The 24,876-nt window shown below is 34.5% G+C and overlaps 2 protein-coding genes across 8 annotated transcripts; both read left to right on the forward strand.

The window, feature by feature from the left end:
• Positions 1-862: 862 nt before the first annotated feature.
• LOC107862574 (histone deacetylase 6) lies at positions 863-4,603 on the forward strand. Of its 2 annotated transcripts, none has more exons than XM_016708194.2 (5): positions 863-1,525; positions 2,452-2,892; positions 3,004-3,146; positions 4,004-4,094; positions 4,184-4,603. In XM_016708194.2, exons 1-5 carry the CDS (start codon positions 977-979, stop codon positions 4,274-4,276), a joined length of 1,317 nt encoding a protein of 438 aa, XP_016563680.1. In that variant the 5' UTR covers positions 863-976; the 3' UTR covers positions 4,277-4,603. The 2 variants fall into 2 exon arrangements, with proteins under 2 accessions (XP_016563680.1, XP_016563681.1); XM_016708195.2 differs by having other exon boundaries at positions 900-1,525; positions 3,994-4,094; positions 4,184-4,244.
• Positions 4,604-4,698: 95 nt separating this feature from the next.
• Positions 4,699-9,803, forward strand: LOC107862572 (putative pentatricopeptide repeat-containing protein At1g64310). Of its 6 annotated transcripts, none has more exons than XM_047409689.1 (3): positions 4,699-7,344; positions 7,835-7,902; positions 7,992-9,803. In XM_047409689.1, the coding sequence occupies exon 1, from the start codon at positions 5,596-5,598 to the stop codon at positions 7,273-7,275; it is 1,680 nt and encodes a 559-aa protein (XP_047265645.1). In that variant the 5' UTR covers positions 4,699-5,595; the 3' UTR covers positions 7,276-7,344; positions 7,835-7,902; positions 7,992-9,803. The 6 variants fall into 6 exon arrangements, with proteins under 6 accessions (XP_047265645.1, XP_016563677.1, XP_047265644.1 ...); XM_016708191.2 differs by having other exon boundaries at positions 9,313-9,803; XM_047409688.1 differs by having other exon boundaries at positions 7,835-7,892.
• Positions 9,804-24,876: the final 15,073 nt, after the last annotated feature.

The raw sequence follows: 24,876 nt of genomic DNA on the forward strand, positions 1-24,876 counted from the left end.
CGAAACAATATTTTTCCTTAAGTAATGTGTCAAGTCAACAAAGGTCAAGTAAAACAGGGAGGAGTATTAGGTCTTGAAAGGTGACTTGAAGAATAAGTAATTAATATTAAGATTAGATTAGGAAAAAAATAATTATACTTTCTTGATGTCTATTTTTAAAATAATGAACAAGTAAATATTTTTCAATTAAATTTAGATTCTTGCATATTAAGTAAACCTTTTAATCTATTTTCAAGATTACTTATTGTAAAGTGTATATTTATGTCATTTTTCATAACTCGACTCTAAAAGCACATTTAATAAATGTTGGATCAAATTTATTATTATAATACTAAAAATAATTACTAATCATCAAAGGATATGCCGGAGATGAGACTGCTTTTTATTTAATCAAATTTAAATCAGTATAATTTAACATAGACATCAAACAACATAACAACATACTTCATATAATCCTATCAGTATAATTTAATAAAAACATCGAACAACATAACGACATACTCTGTATAATTCTATCAAGTAGGATTTGGAGAGAATAGAATGTACGCAAATCTAACCTCTATTTTAGAGGTAAAGCGAATATTTTCGATAAATCCGTTGCTTCAATTTAAAAGAAACAACAATACTAAAACAATAGTAGATAATAACATAACTACACCGAGCTACCACTATCATTAAATTACTCAAAAAAAAATAAATCGTAACAACAATCGAACACCGAATGAAAAATCTTAAAAAGGAAAAAACTTATTTAAAATTTTATTTTGGATGAAAATATTTCTCAAATTAATTACTGTTGATTTTGCAAGTTTGGACAAAAATATTTCTCTTTTTGTTTCCAAGTAGGAAAAGGATTTGGAGCCTTTTTCCCTTAAAACATTTTACTATATAAACTCAACTTACTCGCATCTATTTTCTACTCATCAAAAACTTTCAGAAACTCAACAGTCACTAGAGCAGTTTAGTTAATTTTGCAATGGACTCTTCCACCGTAGACGGCGGCGCGTCGCGTTGTTCTCCGGGAACCGACGCAAAAAAGCGCCGTGTTTCTTACTTCTTCGACCCTTACATCGGCGATTATTACTACGGGCAAGGCCATCCAATGAAGCCTCACCGTATTCGCATTGCACACCATCTAGTTTGTCAGTATCGTCTTCACCATTATATGGAATTATGCAAGCCTTTACCGGCGACTGCGGAGAATATTGGGTGGTTCCACTCGCCGGACTACGTTGATTTTCTGTCGTCTGTTTCACCGGAGACGCTTCATGAAGATTATGATAGTAGCCATATTAACCGATTTAATGTTGGTTCGGATTGCCCTGTTTTTGACGGGCTTTTTGATTTTTGTCGGGCGTCTGCTGGTGGATCGCTTGGTGCTGCGGCGAAACTTAATAGCAAAGAAGCTGATATTGCTATTAATTGGGCGGGTGGATTGCACCATGCGAAGAAAAGTGCGGCTTCTGGGTTTTGCTATGTTAATGATATTGTTCTTGGGATTCTTGAACTTCTCAAGGCTCATAAGGTAAATAATTCATCTTCAGATTCTCTGTTTTTGTTATTTTACCCGCAAAAAAAGTAAATTATTATGGTATTGTTCATATTGGTTGCATACATCTGTATATGATGAATTTGTACGTTTTGGGTTTGCTTATGTGCTATATTTTCTGTGTATAACCATTTTAGTTTGTGTTTAATCAGTTGCAGAGTCAGTACTTTTATTAAGAGGGTTTCAAAGAAGCCAAGGCATTCAATACATTTTCTATAGGCTTTAGCCCTACGAGGCTTAACTATTACTGTAGATATTTCATTGGTATTCATATTAGTTCTGATTTCTCTAGTTCTCTTATTTTATCTGTTTCAGAATTAATGTAACAAAGACTGTTTTTCCCCCTGAAAATTCGAGGTTTCCTCGATCTCTGTGTTGTCAGAATTATGTTGCTTACTTGATCATGCGAGTATTTATAAAAAAATGTTTACTTTGTGTTCAAAATTTTAATGTTGTTTGGCATAAACTAAGCTCAATTGAAGCCATTTTGGAATGATTAATAATGCTTTCATAGTGTAGCTAAAACAGGATTGGAGAACTCTGGTGTAAAACTCAATCCGCCTCGTAGATTGAAAGTGAATGTGGTTTAAGGTTGAAGTAGGATTGTTTCTACTTTGAATTTGTGAAAGAAGTTACAGTCTGTTAATTGTGTACTGGAAAACATCAGGCATCAAGTATATCAATACGTTTTGTAAAACTTTCATGTAAGGTAGTGTACATGAACGGGCAAACGCTTTTTCCTAATTTATATTTATAAATTAAATGTGACATCCCTGTTAATGTCGTATATTGACTGCATACTGGATGCTTGGTATATCATCTTTTGCTTCGATGATGTCCTTTATCGGGAGAATGGCTTATTGTGAATGTGTTCCTTTAACATGCTCATCGTTATTGTGCAGCGTGTACTGTATGTAGACATTGATGTTCACCATGGGGATGGAGTTGAGGAGGCTTTTTACACCACAGATCGAGTTATGACAGTGTCTTTTCATAAGTTTGGGGACTTCTTTCCTGGTACAGGGCATATCAAAGACATTGGTGTAGGTACTGGGAAGTACTATTCCTTAAATGCACCATTGAATGATGGGATTGATGATGAAAGTTTCCGTCAAGTATTCCGCCCCGTAATCCAAAAAGTGATGGAGGTCTATCAACCTGAAGCTGTTGTTCTTCAGTGTGGTGCTGATTCACTAGCTGGAGACAGGTTGGGTTTTTTCAATTTGTCTGGCAAAGGCCATGCAGATTGTGTTCGATTCCTCAGGTCTTTCAATGTCCCATTAATGTTAGTGGGTGGTGGAGGTTATACAATTAGAAATGTTGCTCGATGCTGGTGCTATGAGGTATCGTTCTATCTCTCCATTATGACGTTTTTCCTGCCTTTGGATTTTCACCTGATATTTTTTACACGTCTTGCAAGTTGTGCTAAGGTTGAACTTTTTCATTGTTTACAGACAGCAGTTGCAGTTGGAGTAGAGGTTTCGAATAAATTGCCTGACAATGAGTATTCCGGATATTTTGCCCCAGATTATACTCTTAATGTTGAACCATTACCCATGGAGAATAAGAATCCACCCTGGTTTCTGGAGAAGATCAGGTAATATGAACATCATTCTTTTTAGGACTTACTTTTAGTGAACTGTTGGAAAATATCATCTAATATATGTTCTAAGCTGTAGATAGTGTAAATGCAGTTTTCCTTGATCAATCTTTGTGAAGCAGTAGCCAGCATGAGATAACGAACAAATCTTTGTGAAGCAGCAAAAAGTGTTGGGACTAATATCGTGTTAGTATAGTTACACTTTAGGTGTCATGTTTGTCAAGAGTCCTTTAGTTTATTTGGTGATTTATATGGCGATGTAGAAATCACTGTAGAAATAGCTGCGAGATTTTGAGAACCCCTAATTTTGTCTGATAAATTGTTAAGTAGAGTGTCCAAATGGAGTAGAATGCACATAAAGGATTCTTATTACTAACTTGAACTAGTTTGGAAATGAGTTAGGAGTATACTTTTTATTGTAGACGATGTTAATTGATTCTGAAATGTATATTACACTTCTGCATCAAATTGATGAGTATACTTTTTATTGTAGACGGTGTTAATTGATTCTGAAATGTATATTACACTTCTGCATCAAATTGATGGGCTCCGTGGTAGCGTAGATAAGAAATATTCCGTCTTACAATTCAAAACTTTATGATGTTGAAACTGGTACAATTTCAGTCCATTTGCATCCTTCACTGTCACACAATTATATTCGACTCAATGATATTGCTAGATTCTGTTTTAATTATTTGTTCGTGATGTTGGAAGTAGTATGCAGATATTTCCTTTTTTCCTTTATCAATGTAAAACTTCTGCATTTCCTATTCATGGCATTTCCTTCTTTTGTTTGTGTTCCTTGGCTAGAATTTGAGATAATGTTATTTAACATGAATATTAGATGGGTGCAGGAACATGCTGCTGGAGCAACTCTCGCATTTACCTCATGTACCTAGTGTTCCATTTCAAATGACACCTTCCATAGCAGAAATTCCAGAAAAGGTTAGCTCTAGTTTATCTTCAAGATTATGATTTTCTGTATATGTATATTTTATCCGACCTGATCCATGTTTAATAATTTCTGTATGCAGAGAGAGGAAGACATGGATGAAAGGCCTAAACCAGGAATATGGTTGACAGAGGATTATGGGTCTGATACTGATGAAGAGGAGAAGTCCAAATAATGAAAAGTTCAGCTACAGCAATTGCTCCAACCGCGGGAACTGACATGAGGTCTCATCTGCTGTGGCCTGCTGATCCGAGTTGTAATTAGTGAAGGTTAAATATAGTAGAGTATATATCTTTATTAATTTGGTGAAAGAGATTTGAGCATACCATTTGATCATGCTTTAAGTTAATTGGATGTGTCATTTTCAGATTTCTATATCTTGTAGAAAAAGCATTAGACTAAGAACAAACTTGTAAAAAGCTAGTACAAAATCAGTTGGCGTTTCACTCATCTTGTAGAATTATTGAAGTCTGAAATACATTCGGGGAGTTTCTTCTTCTGATAGGTGGTGTTTGTTTTGAGCATTGTTTAAATGCTTCTGCAATTTTTGGGGAAACTTCTTGCTAAAGAATTGTTTGTTTGAACTGTTTTTGCACACCCCCCCCCCCCCCCCCCCAAAAAAAAAAGAAATGGGATTGAAAAGATTTTTACTTTTGGATATAAGATATTACTGCTTTTGAGCAAATAAAAATGAAAAAAAGGATAAAAAATTCTCAAGCTTGGTGTGGTGCCTCAAACAAATGTTACTCGATCGATATATACAAAATATTACAGCTAGTAGTAAACTAAATTAACTATGTGTTGGAAATAATTATTCAAACTACTTTGAAGCTTTGCTTAGTTGTTCTTCTCTCATCTCTGTCTAGCATCTGATCATTCCCTTCTAGTTACCTTCTACCTCTGTTATTCTTAAATTTCCTGTTAGTATTTGTTCATTTTTACCTTGTTTCTTGAATTCTCAGTTGTAATTTTTAGATTCACAAGTATAATATACGTTAGAGTTGTGTAACTAAGTTCGTCTGTAGTTCCGCAAAAACATATTTAATAATTTGAAAAGTGTCTTTGAGCTATTTTAAAAAAAACAAAAAAAGTAATCACAACCAAGCAAAATCAAAATGTGTTTGAACTGAATTTGCAAGGTTATAAGTGATGATTTAGAAGTGAAAATTTTGCAGTATTTTTCTTTTCATTATATAAGTATTGCCTCAATTCATGCCCTAAAAGTTTCTTTGAACTTTTGTTTCGGTGTTTGGTGTCACGTTGGAGTTAGACTAGTTCGGAATCTGAATCACTCACAAGCTACACTAATTTGAATCAGTCTCATTGAAACCCGACAAGTTCAAATTAATAATGCTAGAGCCAGACTGACCAAGAATTTTTTCAAATACATGACTCGAAACCAAAACTTCTGATTGTTTTCGGAGTTTAACCAAAGCAATTTTATCAGCATCCCTGATTCAATCTCCTTCATGGAAATTTGTTAGCAATGAGCTGATGTTCATCCCCTTCAACTCCCTTCTTTCTCAACTCTCAAAGCTAAAGCTTCCCATCTCAACAACCAAGCAGCTTCACGCTATCATAATCAAGACTCATCTTTCACAAGACCCATTTTACGCTACTAGAATTCTACGCTTCTACGCTCTAAACTACGACATTATCTCTGCACACAACGTGTTTGATAAAACTCCCCACCGAAGTATTTATCTCTGGAACTCCTTAATTCGAGCTTATGCTAAAGCCCACAAATTTAAAGATGCATTTTTACTGTTTAAGGATATGGTTAATACTGAAATAAAGCCTGATAATTTCACTTACGCGTGCCTTGTTCGAGCTAGCTCTGAGAATTTTGATGTGCATAGCTTGAGGATTTTACATGGAGGGGTTGTGCTATCTGGGTTGCAGTGGGATTTCATCTGTAGTAGCCAACTTGTAAGTGCTTATTCAAGATTGGGTTGTATAGTTGATGCAAGAAAAGTGTTTTCTGGGATAATTGAGCCGGATTTGGTTCTATGGAATTCGATGATATCGGGTTATGGGTGTCTTGGAGAGTTGGAGAAGGGGATGGGATTGTTTAGTAGAATGAAGAAAGTGGGGGTGAGGCCTGATGAATACACAATGGTGGGGTTGATTATGACTATTGATGATCCTAGTGTGCTGAAAATGGGTGAAGCAATCCATGGATTTTGTTTAAGGCTTGGTATAGAGTCGAATGATCATGTGAACAGTCTTCTTGTTGGTATGTATTCTAGGTGTAAACGTATGGATTCAGCGTTTAGCGTCTTTCATAGACTTGTAGAACCTGATTTAGTTACATGGTCTTCTTTAATTGGCGGTTTTTTGTTTTGTGGTGATAGTGTTAAGGCCTTGGATTTCTTCAGAGAAATGAATATGAAAGGTGCAAAGGCAGATGCATCGTTGATAGCCACTGCACTGACTGCTTGTTCTCAGTTGGCAAATGTACAACCAGGCAGCGAGATACACGGTTCTGCTTTTCGACATGGATATCACTTGGACGTTATGGTCTGCTCTGCTCTAGTTGACATGTACTCAAAATGTGGATTCTTGGAATTGGGATATCGAGTTTATAGGACTATGGCTATCAAGAATATTGTTTCATACAATTCAGTTATTTCAAGTTTTGGTTTATATGGACTTGCATCTCAGGCCTTTCAGGTATTCGAGGAGGCACTAGAGGAAGGGCACAAACCAGATGAAGCTACTTTTTCTGCACTCCTTTGTGCATGTTGCCATGCTGGCCTTGTCAATGATGGTCGAGAATATTTCAGAATAATGAAAGATCAATTTGGCATCTCAGCTAACACCGAACATTATGTTTACATGGTTAAACTTCTCGGAATGGAAGGACAATTAAGTGAAGCTTATGAACTTGTCCAGTCTCTGCAAGAACCAATTGACTCTGGCATTTGGGGGGCACTATTGTCATGCTGTGATGCTCATAGAAATTATGAGTTGGCAGAAATTGTAGCTTATCGTCTTTTTGGTAATAAGCCAGAGAATAGTAGTTACAGAGTTATGCTGTCAAATATGTATGCTAGTGATGGGAGGTGGGATTTGGTAAATAAGTTGAGAGTAGATTCTGGATCAACAAAGTTGAAACTTCCTGGTAAAAGCTGGATTACTAGTAAAAATCATTCCTTTGAAAGGAACTCTTGAGGTCTCTCCTGTGATGCATCTTTCTCAAGTTCTCTTGGTTGAATCTAGGATCAGAAGCTGCTAGTGGAGGTAGGGTTAATCTAATTCCTCGTCATGAAAAGAATTTCATGTTATTCATAACAAAATGGCAAAAGAAGATGAGTTTGACCATTTTGCACTCAACTTTAATGATTCTAACATGTGATGAAAGGTTTATCTTCTTGTTTCTGTTTCTTTTCCCACAAAAAGTTTTACCATGAATAATCCATGATTATAAACTGTACTGATCTTGTTAAAGAATGATGTCAGCAGATGGTTTAGGCATGACAATTGAAACTAATGGAAAGCTAAAATTAAAATATATACTAAGCCATGAATTATCCATGATAACAATCTGTAGTGATCATGTTAAAGACACGATGTCAACAGATTTGATGTCATGATAACTGAAACTTATATAAAGCTAAAACGAAAACATAAAATAAGCGGCTTTCCATCTTTGTCGCTCTGCACTATGTTGATCGGTTATGTATATCAGTCCTCAGTAAGTGGATGATGAAGACCTTTTTGTTTTACTTAGGTCTCTGTTCTCTACAAAAGTTCAATCAGACTGGTCGCTCTCTGACTGCTCAAGAACGGTGAGAAATGGTGATCATTTCATCATTTTTAAATTTGTCCCAAATTTTCCATTGTGTGTAATTGTCTTCATCGTCACACAAATCTTGTCTAATGGGTAGAATGCAGCTATGGAATAAAAAGGGCAGCCCTGTGCACCAAAGCTCCCGTTATGCACGGGGTCTGGGGAAGGGCTTGGACCACAAGCATCTATTTCTGCCCGCAGCAATGGAATATTTTTGGAAAAATAGAGGAAAGCAGAACTCTTTCTTTTTCTTCTTAGAGAGAGAATTAACTTGGGAGTTACTGTTGTTTGTTGTTTGTTCCTAAAAGCATGTTTCATTTTCTCGCTTGTACATTGGCAGAATTTGTGTGAAGCATTTACAAGATTATGCATCTGATGTAGTGTTAGATGGAGGTCTATGTGGTTCTGACATCACTGCTTATTTGTTACTCTGTACCCTTTAATTAGAAACTTTGTAGAATCACCCTTAAAACTACAGGTGTTAAAGTTAGATTAATGTCATTATGATGACAACTTGTCACCAGAATCAATACTCCAGTGGAATGACAATCAAACTTTTCCATCTTCTCTTCAATTGTTTGCATTAGTGTTTGCGCTGTTGCTTAAGGTTTTATTAAGGATGCTTGGAATTCACAAATTTGTACTACATGATTATTGATTTCCCAGTATAGAAAAAGAAGGGGAGAAAAAAAGAGAATGATAAATGAAATCACGATACAGTTTTTCTGTTTCTATAAGTAACTTGTACAGGCTGCTGTAATGTCTCATGAAATCTTGATCATTTGGAGTGTGGATTAAATCTTAGCTGTTGTGTAGTATGAAGGAAGTTATCCTTTGAGCCCTTAGGACTTTGGTCTAGTGGTAAGAGCATAGTGCGTGCTGTGTGGTTTAGATGCACGTGTGACGTGATGGATTCAAACCCTGCTACTGATAAAGTCTGGTAAATAAGTGGAGAAGGGTAGAGGGTGGGCCTACTATCTAAAAAAAGAAAAAAAGGTTATTCCTTTGAATGGATTTGCTTTGCATAAATTTTGAAGAATAATCATATTGCTATAGCTCTATATGTGGACCATCTTAACAATTGGTGTAAGTTTTCATATTTTGTGCAAGCATGCGCGCTTCTGTCAATATTGACATCTTTTAGGCTGGCATTTTTATTATACAACTGGTTGCTCAGGCAGTTTCGGAATCCTTAACTCTAAATGTAATTTTCGTGCTCTTACCGATCACTATTTAAATGTTGCTCAAATGGAAAATTTGCATCGAGACTCCGGAACTCTTCTAAAATTCACACACGTTTAAATGTGTTAAAGGCGCATAAGCCGATCTAAAAAAGGTCTTTTAGTTATATCCTTTCTGTGTAAGCGGAACTTATGAATAACTTTTCTAGTTTAACATACTTTTCTTTCAATTTGTAGAAGGGCCTGATGGTCGAAGGCTTGAAGCTCTCCTGGATCGCAAATTTAGTTTCCTGACCATTTTGCTACCTCAAGTGAAAGGTGTCACAGGTTTGAAACAACTCTCTTCCATAAGGCAAGACAGCTGGTGGATTCGATTTGTTCAGTTGTTATCTTTGTGCTTCAAATTTGTTGCTTCTCAAGGACCCAAAGTATTTATAAGAAAACATTATGGCAATTCAAAGCATCAAAGCTAAAGTTAATATTAGATATTGTACTCAGCCTTCTGCAGAGTTGGTACCTATGCTGCATATGATGAGATCCTTGTAATAGCCTCTTCCTTGAGCCCTGGAAGACGACAAGTTATAAGAATTATCAAGGCGCGCATGTATTTAGCATTTAATTAATAATTCTTGAAGTTTGATTAGAAGTTTGAGTGCTACATAAATGTTGAATGTATCAAGGGAAGATGGTCCAATTTGTTAAATTGTGTTAAGAATTTATTTCTATTCCCTTTTTCACTCTTATAATCACTTTACTAAATGGTTCTACTTATGAAGTTCTCTTTTGCTGTCTTCTTTTTGTGTCAAATTCTGCAGAAGTACAGATGTAATTCTTTTCTGGATGAAAATTGAAAGGATTATCTTCACATACATTCTTGTAAATGACATTTTTTTTTTGATAAACTTGGTGTCTTGGCCGGATTTTGCACATCTTGACTGATTTCACAGGATATTTGTCTCTTCTCACCAACAAGTATCAGGTAACTCTATCTACTAAGGCTAGGACAGATAGGAAGAAATTAGCCAGTGTTTTTGTATTCTTGGAAATGACATATCTTTAAAATGATTTTTATATGGTAATAATTGGAAGAATTATTTCATTCATTAAGTACCAGTTAACCAAATCATCGAGGGTTCTCCATCATGTTCTACTGTATTCGCTTTTGCATTGGATTTGCATTTAGGTTTGCTTCTCTACGATGCTCGGTACATTCTGTCTTTGTCTCAAGTAGCAATGAAGATGAAAGTGGATAGAGTTACTGATGATTGGGAGGAGACTTGCAATCTTTTGTAATGAAATTGGAGACCTTTGAAGGGGAGCCTTGGAGTAACTGGTAAAGTTTCTACCATATGTATGTGTCCAGAAGGTCACGAATTCAAACCTTAGCAACAACCTCTTGCAATTTAAGGTAGGCAGGGGCGGACCCACATTTGAAGGTGGGGGTGCACATGCATCTGGTAACTTCGAATATCGGACCCACATTTGAAGGTGGGGGTGCACATGCATCTGGTAACTTCGAATATACATACATATATATATATATATATATATATATATATATATATACCTTAATAAAGATAAAATATTAAGTTGTGCACCCTAAAGCAAAAGAGCTGCTCTGGCTCATTGGTCCATAGCTTAATCTTGCGCTTCAGAAGAAGTGAGGGGTCCTAGATTTGACTCCCATTTGATGTTTTTTTGTTGTTATTTTTTCAAAATAAATGCTTAATAAACACACAAGACAGATTTTAATTTGCAACTTCATTCCTAAAACGTACACACAAGAATTAAAACCATCTAACCACACAATAACCTATGTCATACTTTTGTTTAATTAATATATATTTGGATACGTTTCGTTTTACACTAGTTTAACAATTTTTTTGACAAAAGCATTAAGGCGTGGCGATACCACTGTACTAACACGCATCCACCTCAAGAAGTGCACCCATGGTCATCAAATCCTGAGCTCGCCTCTGAAGGTAAGGCTGCGTACTATAGACCCTTGTGATCGGGCCGTTCGGACTTTGCACATAGCGGGAGCTTTAGTGCACCGGGCTACCCTTTAACTGGAGGCTTGCAGTTGCACGCTCAAGATGCATCCTTGATTTCAGTTACTGAATATTTGTGATTCTGATGAAACTGTTATAAAACATCATGGCATTTTTCTTGCCTGTGCTTTAGAGGTTGTTGTCATAGTTCTACGTGTTTAATTTTACTTACTGCGGCAAAATAGGAATAGTGAGCTTCTAATCAAATGGTTGGACTGAAATCAGGTCACTAGTTTAACGATCACTCGGGTCATTTTTGGATTTTCTTCAATGTTTTATCCTCATCTGTTTTTTTTTTCTTGGAAGTAACCGTGAATTTGTTACTTTATACTTTGTTATCAATTTGAATGATGTAACAAAATATTCTGGAAAGGTTAGCATGATTGTTGAGTGCATAGATATTCCTTTTTCTCTAGGATACAAAACCTGTAGTGCTGGAGTCTTGAACTCCTATATAGTGCTTGATGCTCTTAAAGTTTGAGAAAAGGAGTCTAGAGAAACAGGCAGGCATGTGATTAAGACCCAGTTAAGGAGTAGGTATAATGATCAGCTGGAGAGGCTAATTCTTAGACCATGTTATCTATTGCTTTAACTGTGTGACTTACAAGTAAGTTAGGCAAAATCATACTCTAGGACATAGGTTAGGTTATTAATTGCCTAAGCAAATTTTGTAACCTTAGGATGTAGACCTTATGTGTCCTTTTCATCATCCTTTTTCCCTTTGAGCTGTAAAAACAGTTTTGGTGATGTTAGGACATAGGAGTAGCAAGTTGCAATATTCTACAGGTTGCTACTAATAGGAAGTGGGGTTCTGTCTCCAAGCAAGCCATTGTTTTTGCTTACATTTGACAGTCAAGGGAGAAAAATTCTCCTTTAGTAGGTCAATAAAATAGGTTGAGATCATGATTTCTCAGAGTCAAATCTCAGCTGAGATAAAAACACTAATGATTTCTTCTTGTCATCCATCAAAGTCTTGGTGGACAGAACTACCTATCGCGAAACCTATGCTAGTGGAAGTAGCAGGTAACCTGGAATTAGTCGATGTGTGTACAAGCTTTCCCAAATACCAGAGTTATTAGAAAAATCATTTGATTGTGGTTTTCTCCATTATCGTTTTAAGCAGTAGGACTAAAATTAGCAATGTAGTTGTAGCTCCTACTCCTACATATAGTCATCACTGATCAGACAAGTGTTGTTTGTGGTCTTGAAATAAGTATGAATTTAGCATTTGTTCTCTTTGGTGTGCAGTGGAAGGTGAACCTTCGAGTAACTAGTAAAGTTGTTATCATGTGAGCAAAGAGGTCATAAGATCAAGTCTTGAAACAACCTCTAGCAGAAATTCAAGATAAGCTACATGCAATACACCCTTGTGGTGGGGCCCGTCTCCGAATCCTACGCATAGCTGAAGCTTTAGTACACCGGACTTTCCTTTTTTCTCTTTGGTGTGCAGTTGTTCTCTCTCTCTCTTTTTCGAAGTCACTACTCTGAAGTCCAATGTACTTGCAGCTAAACTAGCCATGTTCCATGACCAAAACCTACTGAATTATTAGGCCGGCCTAACAAGAAGCTAGTTTCACTGTGTGTAAAGCCTATATTTTCAAAATTCCAACTAGGGAATTATTATGCTCGAGTCCTTCAATGTATGTTGAAATGAAAACTGTGGGCTTTGACATTGTCAAAAGGAATCAACTGTTTCTGATGTTTTTGACTGTGTAAGTATGTTGACTCAACAATTTTGCTTTTGCAACTTTGATGCATAAGTAACCTGTATATAATCTTTCTTCTTCTCCTTGATGTTTACTAAAACTCCTTTTAGTACAACATTTGAATTTAACTTTAAGGTGTCTGAATGTTCAAAAGAAGGCGGCAACAAAAAAATAAGCCTTCATGATCACCAAGGGTCGTTTAGTAGAGTGTATCACCAGTACTGTGTTTGGTATATTTTTTTGATCTATGTATATCTTATACTTGCATTAGTTATACATTCAATTGTGAACGGAGGGGTGCATAACTAATGGAGTACTTCAAAATTTAGGGGTCGTTTGGTAGAGTGTATTGAAGAATGTATATATTAGTTTAATGTGTATTACTAATACCTTGTTTGGTATACTTTTGCACTCTATGTATAACTAATGCTTGCAATAGTTATATACTCTATTGCGTATTAAGGTGTGCATTACTAATACTTCAAAATCTATGGTATTAGCAATGCAATGGATCCAATACATGCATTAACATGATTAAAGACACTATTATCCCTCAAAATTTTTTTTTACATCCTTTCCAACATATATATGGAGGATATTTTTATAATTTTCTTTTTTTTAAAAGAAATTATTTAATTCATGTTATTTTTAATACATCAAATCAAACACTGCATAAGAAAAATGCAAGCATAACTAATACAAGCATAGCTAACACAAGCAGTACTAATACAAGCAATACTAATACACCATATTTTGCATTATTCTTATACACTCTTCCAAACGACAATAAATTTTAATGCATGCATTAGCATGATTAAACATATAATTATCTCTCGAAAGTTTTTTCACTTCCTTTTCACCATATCTATGGAGGGTATATTTGTGTGTGTGTATATATATATATATATAATTTTTTTTTAAAAATTATGCAATTCAAATTATTTTTAATACACCAAACCAAACAATACTGTATAAAAAAATGCAAGTATAGTTAACACAAATATTTCTAATATAAGCATTAATAATATATCATACTTTGCATTATTTTTATACATCCTATACCCCTAAAGGTTATGTTGGCGTGTAGAAAAATTTAAGTCATTCCTAGTTTCTACTTGTTTCGTAGCTTGTGTGATATATAAATAAGGATAAAATAGATTATCTGACAGGATAAATTGTTAACATAGTAGTTGCAAGCATTTTCTAAAGATTCGTTAGTAAAAACTAAGCGTACGTAGGCTCTGTGTGCACATCTAAGGAAAGTAATTAGATAAAGGGTCAAAAGTAAAATGAGTTATGCAGTATCTGCGTTGGTAAGAAATACTCCGCAGGTATTTATGTAAGCGGATTATATAAATTTGAACATTCTTATATATATATAATCCTAGCAATTATTTAGGAACGTAAAACTTAATGATTTTCACATACCATGCTTTAATAATTTAAAAGTCAGTCAAGAAACATACCAGAATTTTTCATAGCTTTCTTGACTGAGATTAGCGGAAGCACAAAGCAGAAATATTGTTTCTTACTTTACAAAATAAAATACCATGGAGCTTATTATTTTTTTTTTTGGCAGAGAGAGGACCCCTTTTATAATAGGAATAGTCAGTTATATTTTCACGTACCATCAACATGAATAGTGGATACAATCATTATCCACTAACGGTCAGTAATTATCCTATTAGGACTCAGTAATTATCCTACTAACAGATTAGTCAATAGTTTAATCCTACTAGGTAACTTCCCCATACAGGTTTAGGATTTAACTTATTCAATAATTATTAAACCAACAAATAAATTAATTATGTGGGCCATAAAAATTTACATTCTCCCACTTGGCACACATAATGTTAATTTAGTGGTTTAATATGTATGTCAATCATGTGCACTATTAACGTCAAATCCAACATTATTTGTTATTGTTAAATAAATCAACTAAAATGAGTCGTGGCGGTTGTACATCACTTTATTGACATAGTCCCTTCCATGTACTACAATGCTAGTCTATTACCTAACATAACCTTTCAAATACATAATGGATCCAACGATAATACTTAGAATACTTTATCTAAGTCAGAACCTGTCATCATTATTCACAATATTATGTATACAAGAGAAAATAGGTAACAACAGAAACATATATAATTTGAGCTCAAAAATGTCAATTACATAAACATAATAAAGTCTTTACATGTAATCATTCATTGCTATCAATAAGACTCATCCTTTCAACATGTTCAACAAATGTTTTGGGCGGTAATCCTTTCGTCAAAGGATCAGCAATCATAAGCTTAGTGCTAATATGTTCAATTGACACTTTATGTTTATGGACTTCTTCTTTAACCGAAAAGTATTTCAATTTCATATGCTTAGCACCTTTTGAATACTTATCGTTCTTAGAGAAGAAAACCGCGGCGGTATTATCATAATAAATTTTCAACGGCCTGGCTATATTGTCGACTAGTCCAAGTCCTGAAATAAAATTCCGCAGCCAATAAGCCTGGACTGTGACCTCAAAGCATGCCACAAACTCAGCTTCCATAGTGGATGCAGCTATAACAGACTGCTTCACACTCTTCCATGATATTGCTCCTCCAACTAATAGAAACAAATATCTAAATATGGATTTTTTTGTATCCACACAACCAGCATAATCTGAATCTGAATATCCAACCACATCTAAATGATCAGATCTTCTATAAGTAAGCATATGATCTTTCGTTCCTTGTAAGTATCACAACACTTTCTTTGCAGCCTCCCAGTGATCCATTCCAGGATTACTTTGATATCGACCCAGGATTCCAACAACAAAACTGATGTCTGGTCTTGTACATGTTTGGGCATACATAATACTCCCAACTATTGATGCATAAGGAATATCTTTCATTTGCTTTCGTTCCAAGTCATTCTTTGGACATTGATTGAGACTAAACTTATCTCCTTTCTGAATTGGAACAGGACTTGATGAGCATTTTTTCATTCTAAATCTCTCTAATACTTTATTAATATAGGTTTTCTGAGACAATCCCAACAATTCTTGTGATCTATCTTGAGATATTTCTATTCCAATCACATAGGATGCCTCACCCATTTCTTCCATTTCAAAGTTATTAGACAGATATTTCTTGGTATCATGCAACAAACCAAAGATTATTAGTAGCAAGCAAGATGTCATCAACATACAAGACTAACGTAATAAACTTACTCCCACTGACCTTTAGATATATACTACGATCAACAGTGTTTTCTTTAAATCCAAAGGTGACAATCGTTTCATTAAATTTAAGATACCACTGTCGGAAAGCTTGTTTAAGTTCGTATATTGACTTCTTAAGTTTACACACCATGTGTTCCTTTTCTTTAATAGAAAACCCCTCAGGTTGATTCATATAAACTTTTTTCTCTAAATTTCCATTTAGAAAGGCTGTTTTCACGTCCATTTGATGTAGCTCTAAGTCATAATGAGCTACCAAGGCCATTATATTCTGAGTGAATCTTTTCTAGAGACAGGTGAAAACGTCTTTTTATAATCAATACCATCATTTTGAGTGAAACCTTTGGCAACAAGTCTGGCCTTGTAATGTTCGATGTTGCCAGTTGAGTCACATTTGGTCTTAAAGACCCATTTACACCTAACTCTTTTGCAACCTTCGGGTAATTCAACAAGGTCCCAAACTTCATTCTGTTCCATAGATTTTAACTCATCTTTCATAGCAGTTATCCATTTATCAGAATTATTACTTTCAATGGCTTGTGAAAATGAAACTGGATCATCATCAATTCCCAAGTCAGTTTTTGACTCATGTAGATATACCAAATAATCATCAAAAATAGCAGATCTTCTTTGTCTTTGAGATCTTCTTGATGTTACTTCTTATGGTTCATCTACTATAGGTTCATCAACTATGGCTTCATTAGTAGGAGCATTAATTTGTTGTTCTTGTTGATTACTTTGTTGTGCAACAGCTTCAGGAACAACAAATTTAAAAGAATTACAGGGTAGAGTAATTTTCACCCTAACTTCTTTAATTTCCACATTACGTGATTCTTCACTCCCACTAACTTCACCATTCTCAATGAATCTAGCGTTTTCAGTTTCAACTATTCTCGTACTATGATTAGGACAGTAAGATCTATACCCTTTTGATTTTTCTGGATAACCAATGAAGAAACCACTGATTGTTCTTGAATCCAGTTTCTTTTCTTGTGGATTGTATACTCTAACTTCTGCCAGGCAACTCCAAACATGCAGGTGCCTCAAACTAGGTTTCCTACCATTCCACAATTCAAAAGGTGTCTTTGGGACTGCTTTACTAGGAACCCTATTTAGCAAGTAAACGACAGTCCTTAAAGCATACATCCATAAAGAAGGAGGTAAAGATGAATTACTTAGCATACTCCTAACCATATCCATTAATGTACGATTACGCCTTTCTGCCACACCATTTTATTTTGGTGTGCCAGGTATTGTGTCTTGAGCACATATGTCACGTTTTTCGAGGAATTTAGCAAATGGATCTGGGTGTTGTCCACTTTCATCATATCTTCCATAATATTCACCACCTCTATCAGACCTGATTATTTTCACCTTTCTATCTACTTGTCTTTCAACCTCAGTAATAAATACCTCTAACGCATTAATTGCTTGAGATTTTTCATGCAACAAATAGATATATCCATAACGTGAAAAGTTATCAATAAAAGTGATAAAATATTTTTCTTTATTGAAAGATGTGATATCAAAAGGACCACATATATCAGTATATATAATTTCAAGAAGCTGTGTGCTTCTTGTGGCTCCTTTCTTTGTGTGTTTTGTTTGTTTTCCTTTAATACAACTTACACAAATGTTAAGATCAGTAAAATCTAAATCTGGAAGAATTTCATTCTTAACTAATCTTTTCAGCCTTTCTTTAGATATATGACCTAAATGTTTATGCCACAAGTAAGCAAATTATTCATTCACCAAACTTCGTTTGGTTCCAACATTATGATGCAGAGTTATGAGTGTTTCAGTAAACAGATTATCAAGATTTAGTTTGTATAAGTTATCACAAAGAGTACCAGTACCAATGAGATAATTATGTTTAAACAAACTAAAACATCCATTACCAAAATTAAAGGAATATCCAGTCTTATCCAACTTAGACAATGAAACTAAATTTGTCGAAAGAGAAGGAACATAATAAGTTTCAACTAAATCTAAGTGACGCTCAGAATCGAGAATCAGACAATAAGTCCCGACAGCTTCAACTGGAGCCTTCACTCTATTCCCCATGTAAACAAATCTTTCATTCTTATTTATGGTTTGGATTGTAAGGAATCCCTGCATAGTATTAGAAACATGAATAGTACAACCAGAGTCAATCCACCAAGTATTATAAGGAATTTCAGTTAAGTTTGATTCGAGATATGTAAAAGCACACGGCTTACCTTTCTTCTTAAATCATGCCTTACGTTTCACGCAATCTTTTTGAAAGTGTTCGGATTTTCCACAGAAATGAAAATTTCCATTCTTGTTTCCTTTCTTACGTACTTGAGATGAGGACTGATTAACATTAAGTTGATTTTGTTGTCCCTTACCATGCTTCTTTCCTTTCTTTTCAGCTCCTTGATGATTTATAAAGTTAATAGAGTGGGTTCTTGATTCTTTAGCCTTGTTTCCTCTTGAACTAGCATACCATGCAATTCATGCACATTCCATTTGTCTTTCATAGTATTGTAGTTCATTTGGAAAGGACCATACCCAGACGGTAATGAGTTGATGATGAACTGCACAAGGAAATTCTGTTCCACTTCCATTCCCAATGACTTAAGTCTTGCTGCTATATTTGTCATTTCAATGACATGCTCATGCATAGTACGTGAACCATCAAATTTCATGGTGGTCAAAGTACCCATTAGTGTCCCAGCAAGAGACTTATCAGCAGTTTGGGAAGAATCTTCCACAAGTTTCAGAAGTTTTTTTGCACTTTCAGTTTTGGGAAGAGTAGTCTTAATGTTGCCCGCAATATTCATTTGCATAAACATTAGGCCTAATCTGTTAGACCAATCCCAATGCTTATAATAGGACTTTTCTTCATCACTGCTAGCTTCAGTAATAGCAGTTGACTTTTCAGAGTAAAGTGCAACATCAAGATCTAAAACCCCAAGATGGAATTTGATCTGTTCGCACCAATCTGAAAAGTTAAGTCCACTAAAAGTCGTAACAGAGGCAGAGTGCGAATGAAGAGCAAGTGCTGCAAGTAAAACATGCTCATTTATTAATATTTTGAGTTACGAGTTTAAACACATTATCAAATTCAGAAATAATTTACTTAAATGTATATTGATGTTCTCTTTTGGGCGAAACATCAAAATACAACTTTAAACATAATGATACTTAAAAATGTATTTAACATAAATCGATAATATTTAATCCATCAATTAATAATATTTATTATCTTTGGATAAATAAATAAAATTAACGATACATCAAAATTATCTCCTTAATATTTATTGGTCATACGAACAAACAATCAACCTTTGGGTGATCCACAAATGTCTTATAACCAAAAATTTTAATTTACCCATAATTGTTAGATCAGTTATAAGCATCAAAATTAATGGGTAATTAATTTAAACTTAACCTTTATTTTGAAATTAATTTCAAAAAGATTCGACCACTTTGGTGATTAACGAATCTCACATATATAATTTCAAATCACATTAAGGAACAATAAATTTTATTATTAAATACTACATTATTCTAACAACAAACAATTATTTCCTTGACATGATAACAAATATGATTATTATTAACATTAACAGTATTAAATTTCAATGATTCAACACCAATAACAATAACAACAAACATTATTATTATTATTATTATTATTATTACTGTCTCACGGAAAAGAAAGAAAGAAAAAGTATTTTGTTCTCCAAATTCCAAATGACAACAACAGTAAACATTCATAGCAACATTGAATTAAAAATTCCACCGGTAGCCTATTAATTCCTTATCTTTCATTGAGTTGCAGTTACTTTAATTTATATATTGTAACTTAAAAAGAAGTGACACGCCAATGTCCCTTCGAAGACTCTCCAACTCACCTGTAACGTCACGTACAAAGATAATATAAAGTACAGTTCTTGATTCTTGTATCAAACTAATTGGCTTAAATCAAATTATAACAATACTCATTGTTAAGTAATCGAAAAACAGCAACCATTAAAACTTTAAAACAGTAATAAATTTAAGTCCCTAAATTTCATAATTAGGATTCATAAAATTAATAGAAAACTTTATTCTCAATGGAAAATCATTAGTTCCTAAACCTTGCTCTGATACCGCATGTAAACAAATACAGGATTATATAAACTTGAACATTCTTATATATATATAATCCTAGTAATTATTTAGGAAACGTAGAACTTAATGATTTTCAACTTAATGATTTTCACATACCATGCTTTAATAATTTAAAAGTCAGTCAAGAAACATACCAGAATTTTTCATAACTTTCTTGATTGAGATCAGCGGAAGCACAAAGAAGAAATATTGTTTATCTCTCTTTGCTTTACTTTACAGAATAAAATACGATGGAACTTATTCTTCTTTTGGCAGAGAGAGGACCTTTTATAATAGGGAATAATCAGTTATGTTTTCACGTACCATCAACGTGAATAGTGGATACAATAATTATCCACTAACAGTCAGTAATTATCCTATTAAGACTCAGTAATTATCCTACTAACAGATTAGTCAGTAGTTTAATCCCACTAGGTAACTCAGTAATTATCCTACTAACAGATTAGTAGTAGTTTAATCCCATTAGGTAACTTACCCATACAGATTTAGGATTTAACTTATTCAATAATTATTAAATCAACAAATAAATTAATTATGTGGGCCATAAAAATTTACAATATAGTGAAATAATCAAGGTGGGTAATGAAAGCAATGCAATTGAAAGAGCTGGAGTTGGAGGATTCTGTAGAGATCATAGAGAAAAAATTATTATGGTCTTTGCTGCAAGTGCTGGTATGAATACTAATATTAATAATATGATCGAAGCTAAGACTGTTTTAAAAGGCCTGGAATGGTATTCCCAAAATGGAGATAGCAATATAACTTTGAAATGTGATTCAAAAATTGCACTCCCTCCGTTCTTAAATAAGTACTCATTTGGTTTGAGAACACCCTTTAATAATCTACTCGCTTCTAAAAAATTAAAAGTAACTTTATCAATTTACCCTAATTAAATTTTATCTCTTTTGCTGACATGCTCATATTCCGTCGATCAATAGCCATCAGACCTTACATACTAGATCTCATACAAATGAAGTTCCTTTGGCATAAACAGAAGAAGAATAATTTTGTATAAATGTGTTTAGCTATTTGTCTTTTGGCCTATCCCACTGAACTTCTATATTTGTACAAAACTTGTCTATAATTTCTGCCTAATGCTTTATCTTTTGCTAGCCATCATTGTATGCAAATTGGAGCAAAGGATCGAGCTTATTATGCTCCACTTAGCTTTGTAATTTTTGATATATATTACTATAAAGGGCATGCCATCATACGACGATAAATTAGAAAAAAAAAATGCTAAAAAAAGAAATACGAATTTTTAAAATCCACTCAATTATATTTGTGAACTAGTGGGACACATTAAACAACTAATCTAACAAACATACTTCTTTTATTTTTAAAGGATAATGTAGAAATTTGTGCGATCGATCTTTCTAATCTAGAAGTGTCATTTCTGATATGAACATTATCTTGTCATTAATAGGCTTAAATCTTTGTGGACCTATTCAAACATAAATCACGTGTATAATAATTCTGATAATGATTAGTTGTTCATGATCACTCCCTTGGTAGTATTAAACAATAGAGTATAATGCAATTGGGGTTCGGCTTGTGAAATTATCCAGCCGCTGATTAGACAGAATACTACTTCCGAGGTGGCTTTTGGATACGAGTTCGTCAAAATCTAGTAATTTGGCTCAAATAATATATATTAAAAAATCCAATAGGTATATAAAAAAGTTTAAATTTAAAACTCAATTATTAACACGAGAAATTGTTGCTCTAATTTCCAGACCACAAAATTTCTTCCAGAGATCCACCTCTTAAATATAATTTAGAAACCACACATAATTATGATAATCTTAGGTATCATTGAATCGGCTACTAAGAACCAACCTAATGCAAATCTACTTTTCGAGTGCGACAAACAAGAAAATTAGTGTTGAAGAAGAAGTGAGCAATACATCTTAGCTGGCAGAGTTAGTTAGAGTTGGTTAAAAGAAGTTGTTAAACTTGCTGAGCTGGCACTAAGCTGCAGCACTAGTAGTGGTAGTGGTAGTGAGTTAGCTTAGATTAGAAGCTAATGTAGATGTATATATAAACAACTATCAGTATGCTTAGCAGAGAAGTATACAAATTCAGTTTCAATTTTTAATGGAATAGTAGTTTCTCTACCTCTCTTACCCTTCTCTACCTTCTCTCTGAAATTGTTCACTACAAGCTCCATTAATGGAGGTTTCTTAACATGGTATCAAAGCCAGGTTCTATTGAACTTCGCTAGACATTGTCAAGTCTCTTCGATTTGAGCTTCACAAAGTTGTGTTCAAAGATCAGAATTCAACGGGGTTTAGAGCCCTTAGTTCTCACATCTATGGCTGAAGGTACTATTTCTATGGCTATTTCTACACCTACACCTAAGGGTATCAGTGGAGCTCAAGATGACCAGGTTGATGCAAATCACCCTTTGTACATTCATCCATCTGATACTCAAGGTTCTGTACTTGTTTCTACTCAATTACTAAGGTTTGAAAATTACTCTCTATGGAGCAAATCAATGCATATTGTTCTCTTTGGTAAGAATAAGTTAGGTTTACTGTTAGGTACTTGTAGAAAAAACATGTACCTACTTAATTTGCATAATATGTGGGATAGAAGTAATGCTATTGTCTTAGCATGGATCATGAACACTGTGTCTAAAGACCTGATCAGTACTGTGATTTATGGATCTGATTCTCATAAAGTGTGGGAAGATCTTAGACAAAGGTTTGACAAAGTAAATGCCTCTAAGGCATTCTATCTGCACAAAGAGATAGTTACTTTAACTTAGGGTACTTCTTCTGTATCCTCTTATTTCTCCAAACTGCAAGAGTTATGGGATGAATTAAAGGCTCTTGTACCTCCACCTGCATGCCCTTGTCCTGAATCCAAGGAATATACAACTCACTTCCAATTACAAAAGTTTTACAGTTTCTAATGGGGCTCAATGAGTTATAAGCCCATGCTAAGAGCCAAATTTTGATGATTGTTCCTTTGCCTAACATTAATCAAGCTTATGCTATGATACTAAATGTATATATCCAAAGGTTGATTGAAGTAAGAAGCCACTTACATGTACTAGCTGTAGGTGGTACCACTGATTTACTCAGCAATATACTGCACTCAAAATTTCAGACTAGCACTCCTAAATCAGCTGTGGTGGATCTCACTCTGCCTCTAGCAGTGGGTATGGTGATGGTAGTAACAACTATAATAGTTCTAATACTAGTCAAGTAGGTTACAATACTGGTTTTAGACCAAAATATGTCTATGAACAAAGACCACCCTATGGAAAGAGTTAGTTGTTTTGTGACTATTGTCATTTCAAGGGGCATACCAAGGAGACCTGTTACAAGCTTCATGGATACCCTAATGACCTCAAGAAGAAGAAAGGGTCCAACCCCAATCATGCTAGTCATGTCATTGTTCAAAACTCTCAGCGTACTGACTCTGTGTTTTCTCATACTCCTAGCATATCTCCACCTGCACCTCACTTTACAACTGAGCAATATGATTAAATTCTCAGAATGCTTAGTAAAGGTAAAGAGAGTGTCACTTCTACAACAAATAATGTGATTGCTGGCTCAACTGGTTCATCTGCAGGTATTTTTACTACACTTATGTCTGATACTCATATCTACAACTAGATAGTTGATACAGAAGCTTCTAACCATATGGTAAACCACTTATCTTTGCTTACTCAGTCTAAGAAAGTGACAGGAGTTGATAAAACTCTAGTTAATCTGCCTAATGGAAGCCAAGTACCTATTAGTCATGAAGGAAAATCTTTAGTTTTCATTGATAAGAAAGTGCAATATGTATTATTTTTCTCGAATTTCAAATACAACCTTCTATCAGTGTCCCAACTGACCAAAGAACTAAACTGCATTGTATTGTTCTTTCCTGATTTTTGTGTATTTCAGGACATCTCCAGTGGGAAGGTCTTGGGGATTGGTAAGAAGAAAGATGGGTTGTATTTACTAAGGACTGAGCATTCCACTGGTGCCAAGGCTTCACATTCCATGTTTGTTGTCTACTCTGATCTGCCTCATAGATGCTCAGCTGCTAACAAATTGAGCAATGTTGTTGATCCCTTCTTATGGAACAAGAGGTTGGGTCATACTCCTCTATCAGTACTCAAGAAAGTAGTTGGTATTACCACTTGTAGTGTTACAGATCATATGTGTTCAGTGTGCCCCATCGCTAAACAATCTAGATTATCTTTTCCACCCAGTACTTCTGTTTCTGCAAGTTTATTTGACATTGTTCATGGTGATGTGTAGGTACCTATAGAGTTCTTACTCATGATCATAAAAGATATTTCATGACTCTTGTGGATGACTTCTCTAAATTTACATAAATTTTCTTAATGCACCCTAAAGCTGATTCTATTGTAGTTTTGAGAGACTTTATTCTTATGATTAAGACTCAGTTTGGTGTTCTTATCAAATGGTTTAGAACTAACAATAACATTGAGTTCTTTAACACTCAGGTGCATGATCTATTCAAAAGTCATGGTATTATCTATCAAAGTTCTTGCATATATACTCCTCAACATAATGGAGTAGTTGAAAGAAAGCACAGAACCATTCTTGACATGGCTAGATCCTTGAGATTTCAAGGCTTCATACCACTTAGATTCTGGGGGAAATGTGTATCTGCTGCAGTCTATGTGTTAAATAGATTACCTTCTGTGGTGATTCGGTAT

The sequence above is a fragment of the Capsicum annuum genome, chromosome 3 (genome assembly GCF_002878395.1).
Source record: "Capsicum annuum cultivar UCD-10X-F1 chromosome 3, UCD10Xv1.1, whole genome shotgun sequence".
In the NCBI taxonomy this organism is placed as follows: domain Eukaryota; kingdom Viridiplantae; phylum Streptophyta; class Magnoliopsida; order Solanales; family Solanaceae; genus Capsicum; species Capsicum annuum.

Bases quoted from the DNA above. Each gene is read 5' to 3' on its own strand.
- LOC107862572 (XM_047409689.1), top strand. From the start codon at position 5,596: ATGTTCATCCCCTTCAACTCCCTTCTTTCTCAACTCTCAAAGCTAAAG.
- LOC107862574 (XM_016708194.2), top strand. From the start codon at position 977: ATGGACTCTTCCACCGTAGACGGCGGCGCGTCGCGTTGTTCTCCGGGA. The intron at 1,526-2,451 runs GTAAATAATTCA...GTTATTGTGCAG, and splicing joins AACTTCTCAAGGCTCATAAG to CGTGTACTGTATGTAGACAT. The intron at 2,893-3,003 runs GTATCGTTCTAT...CATTGTTTACAG, and splicing joins CTCGATGCTGGTGCTATGAG to ACAGCAGTTGCAGTTGGAGT.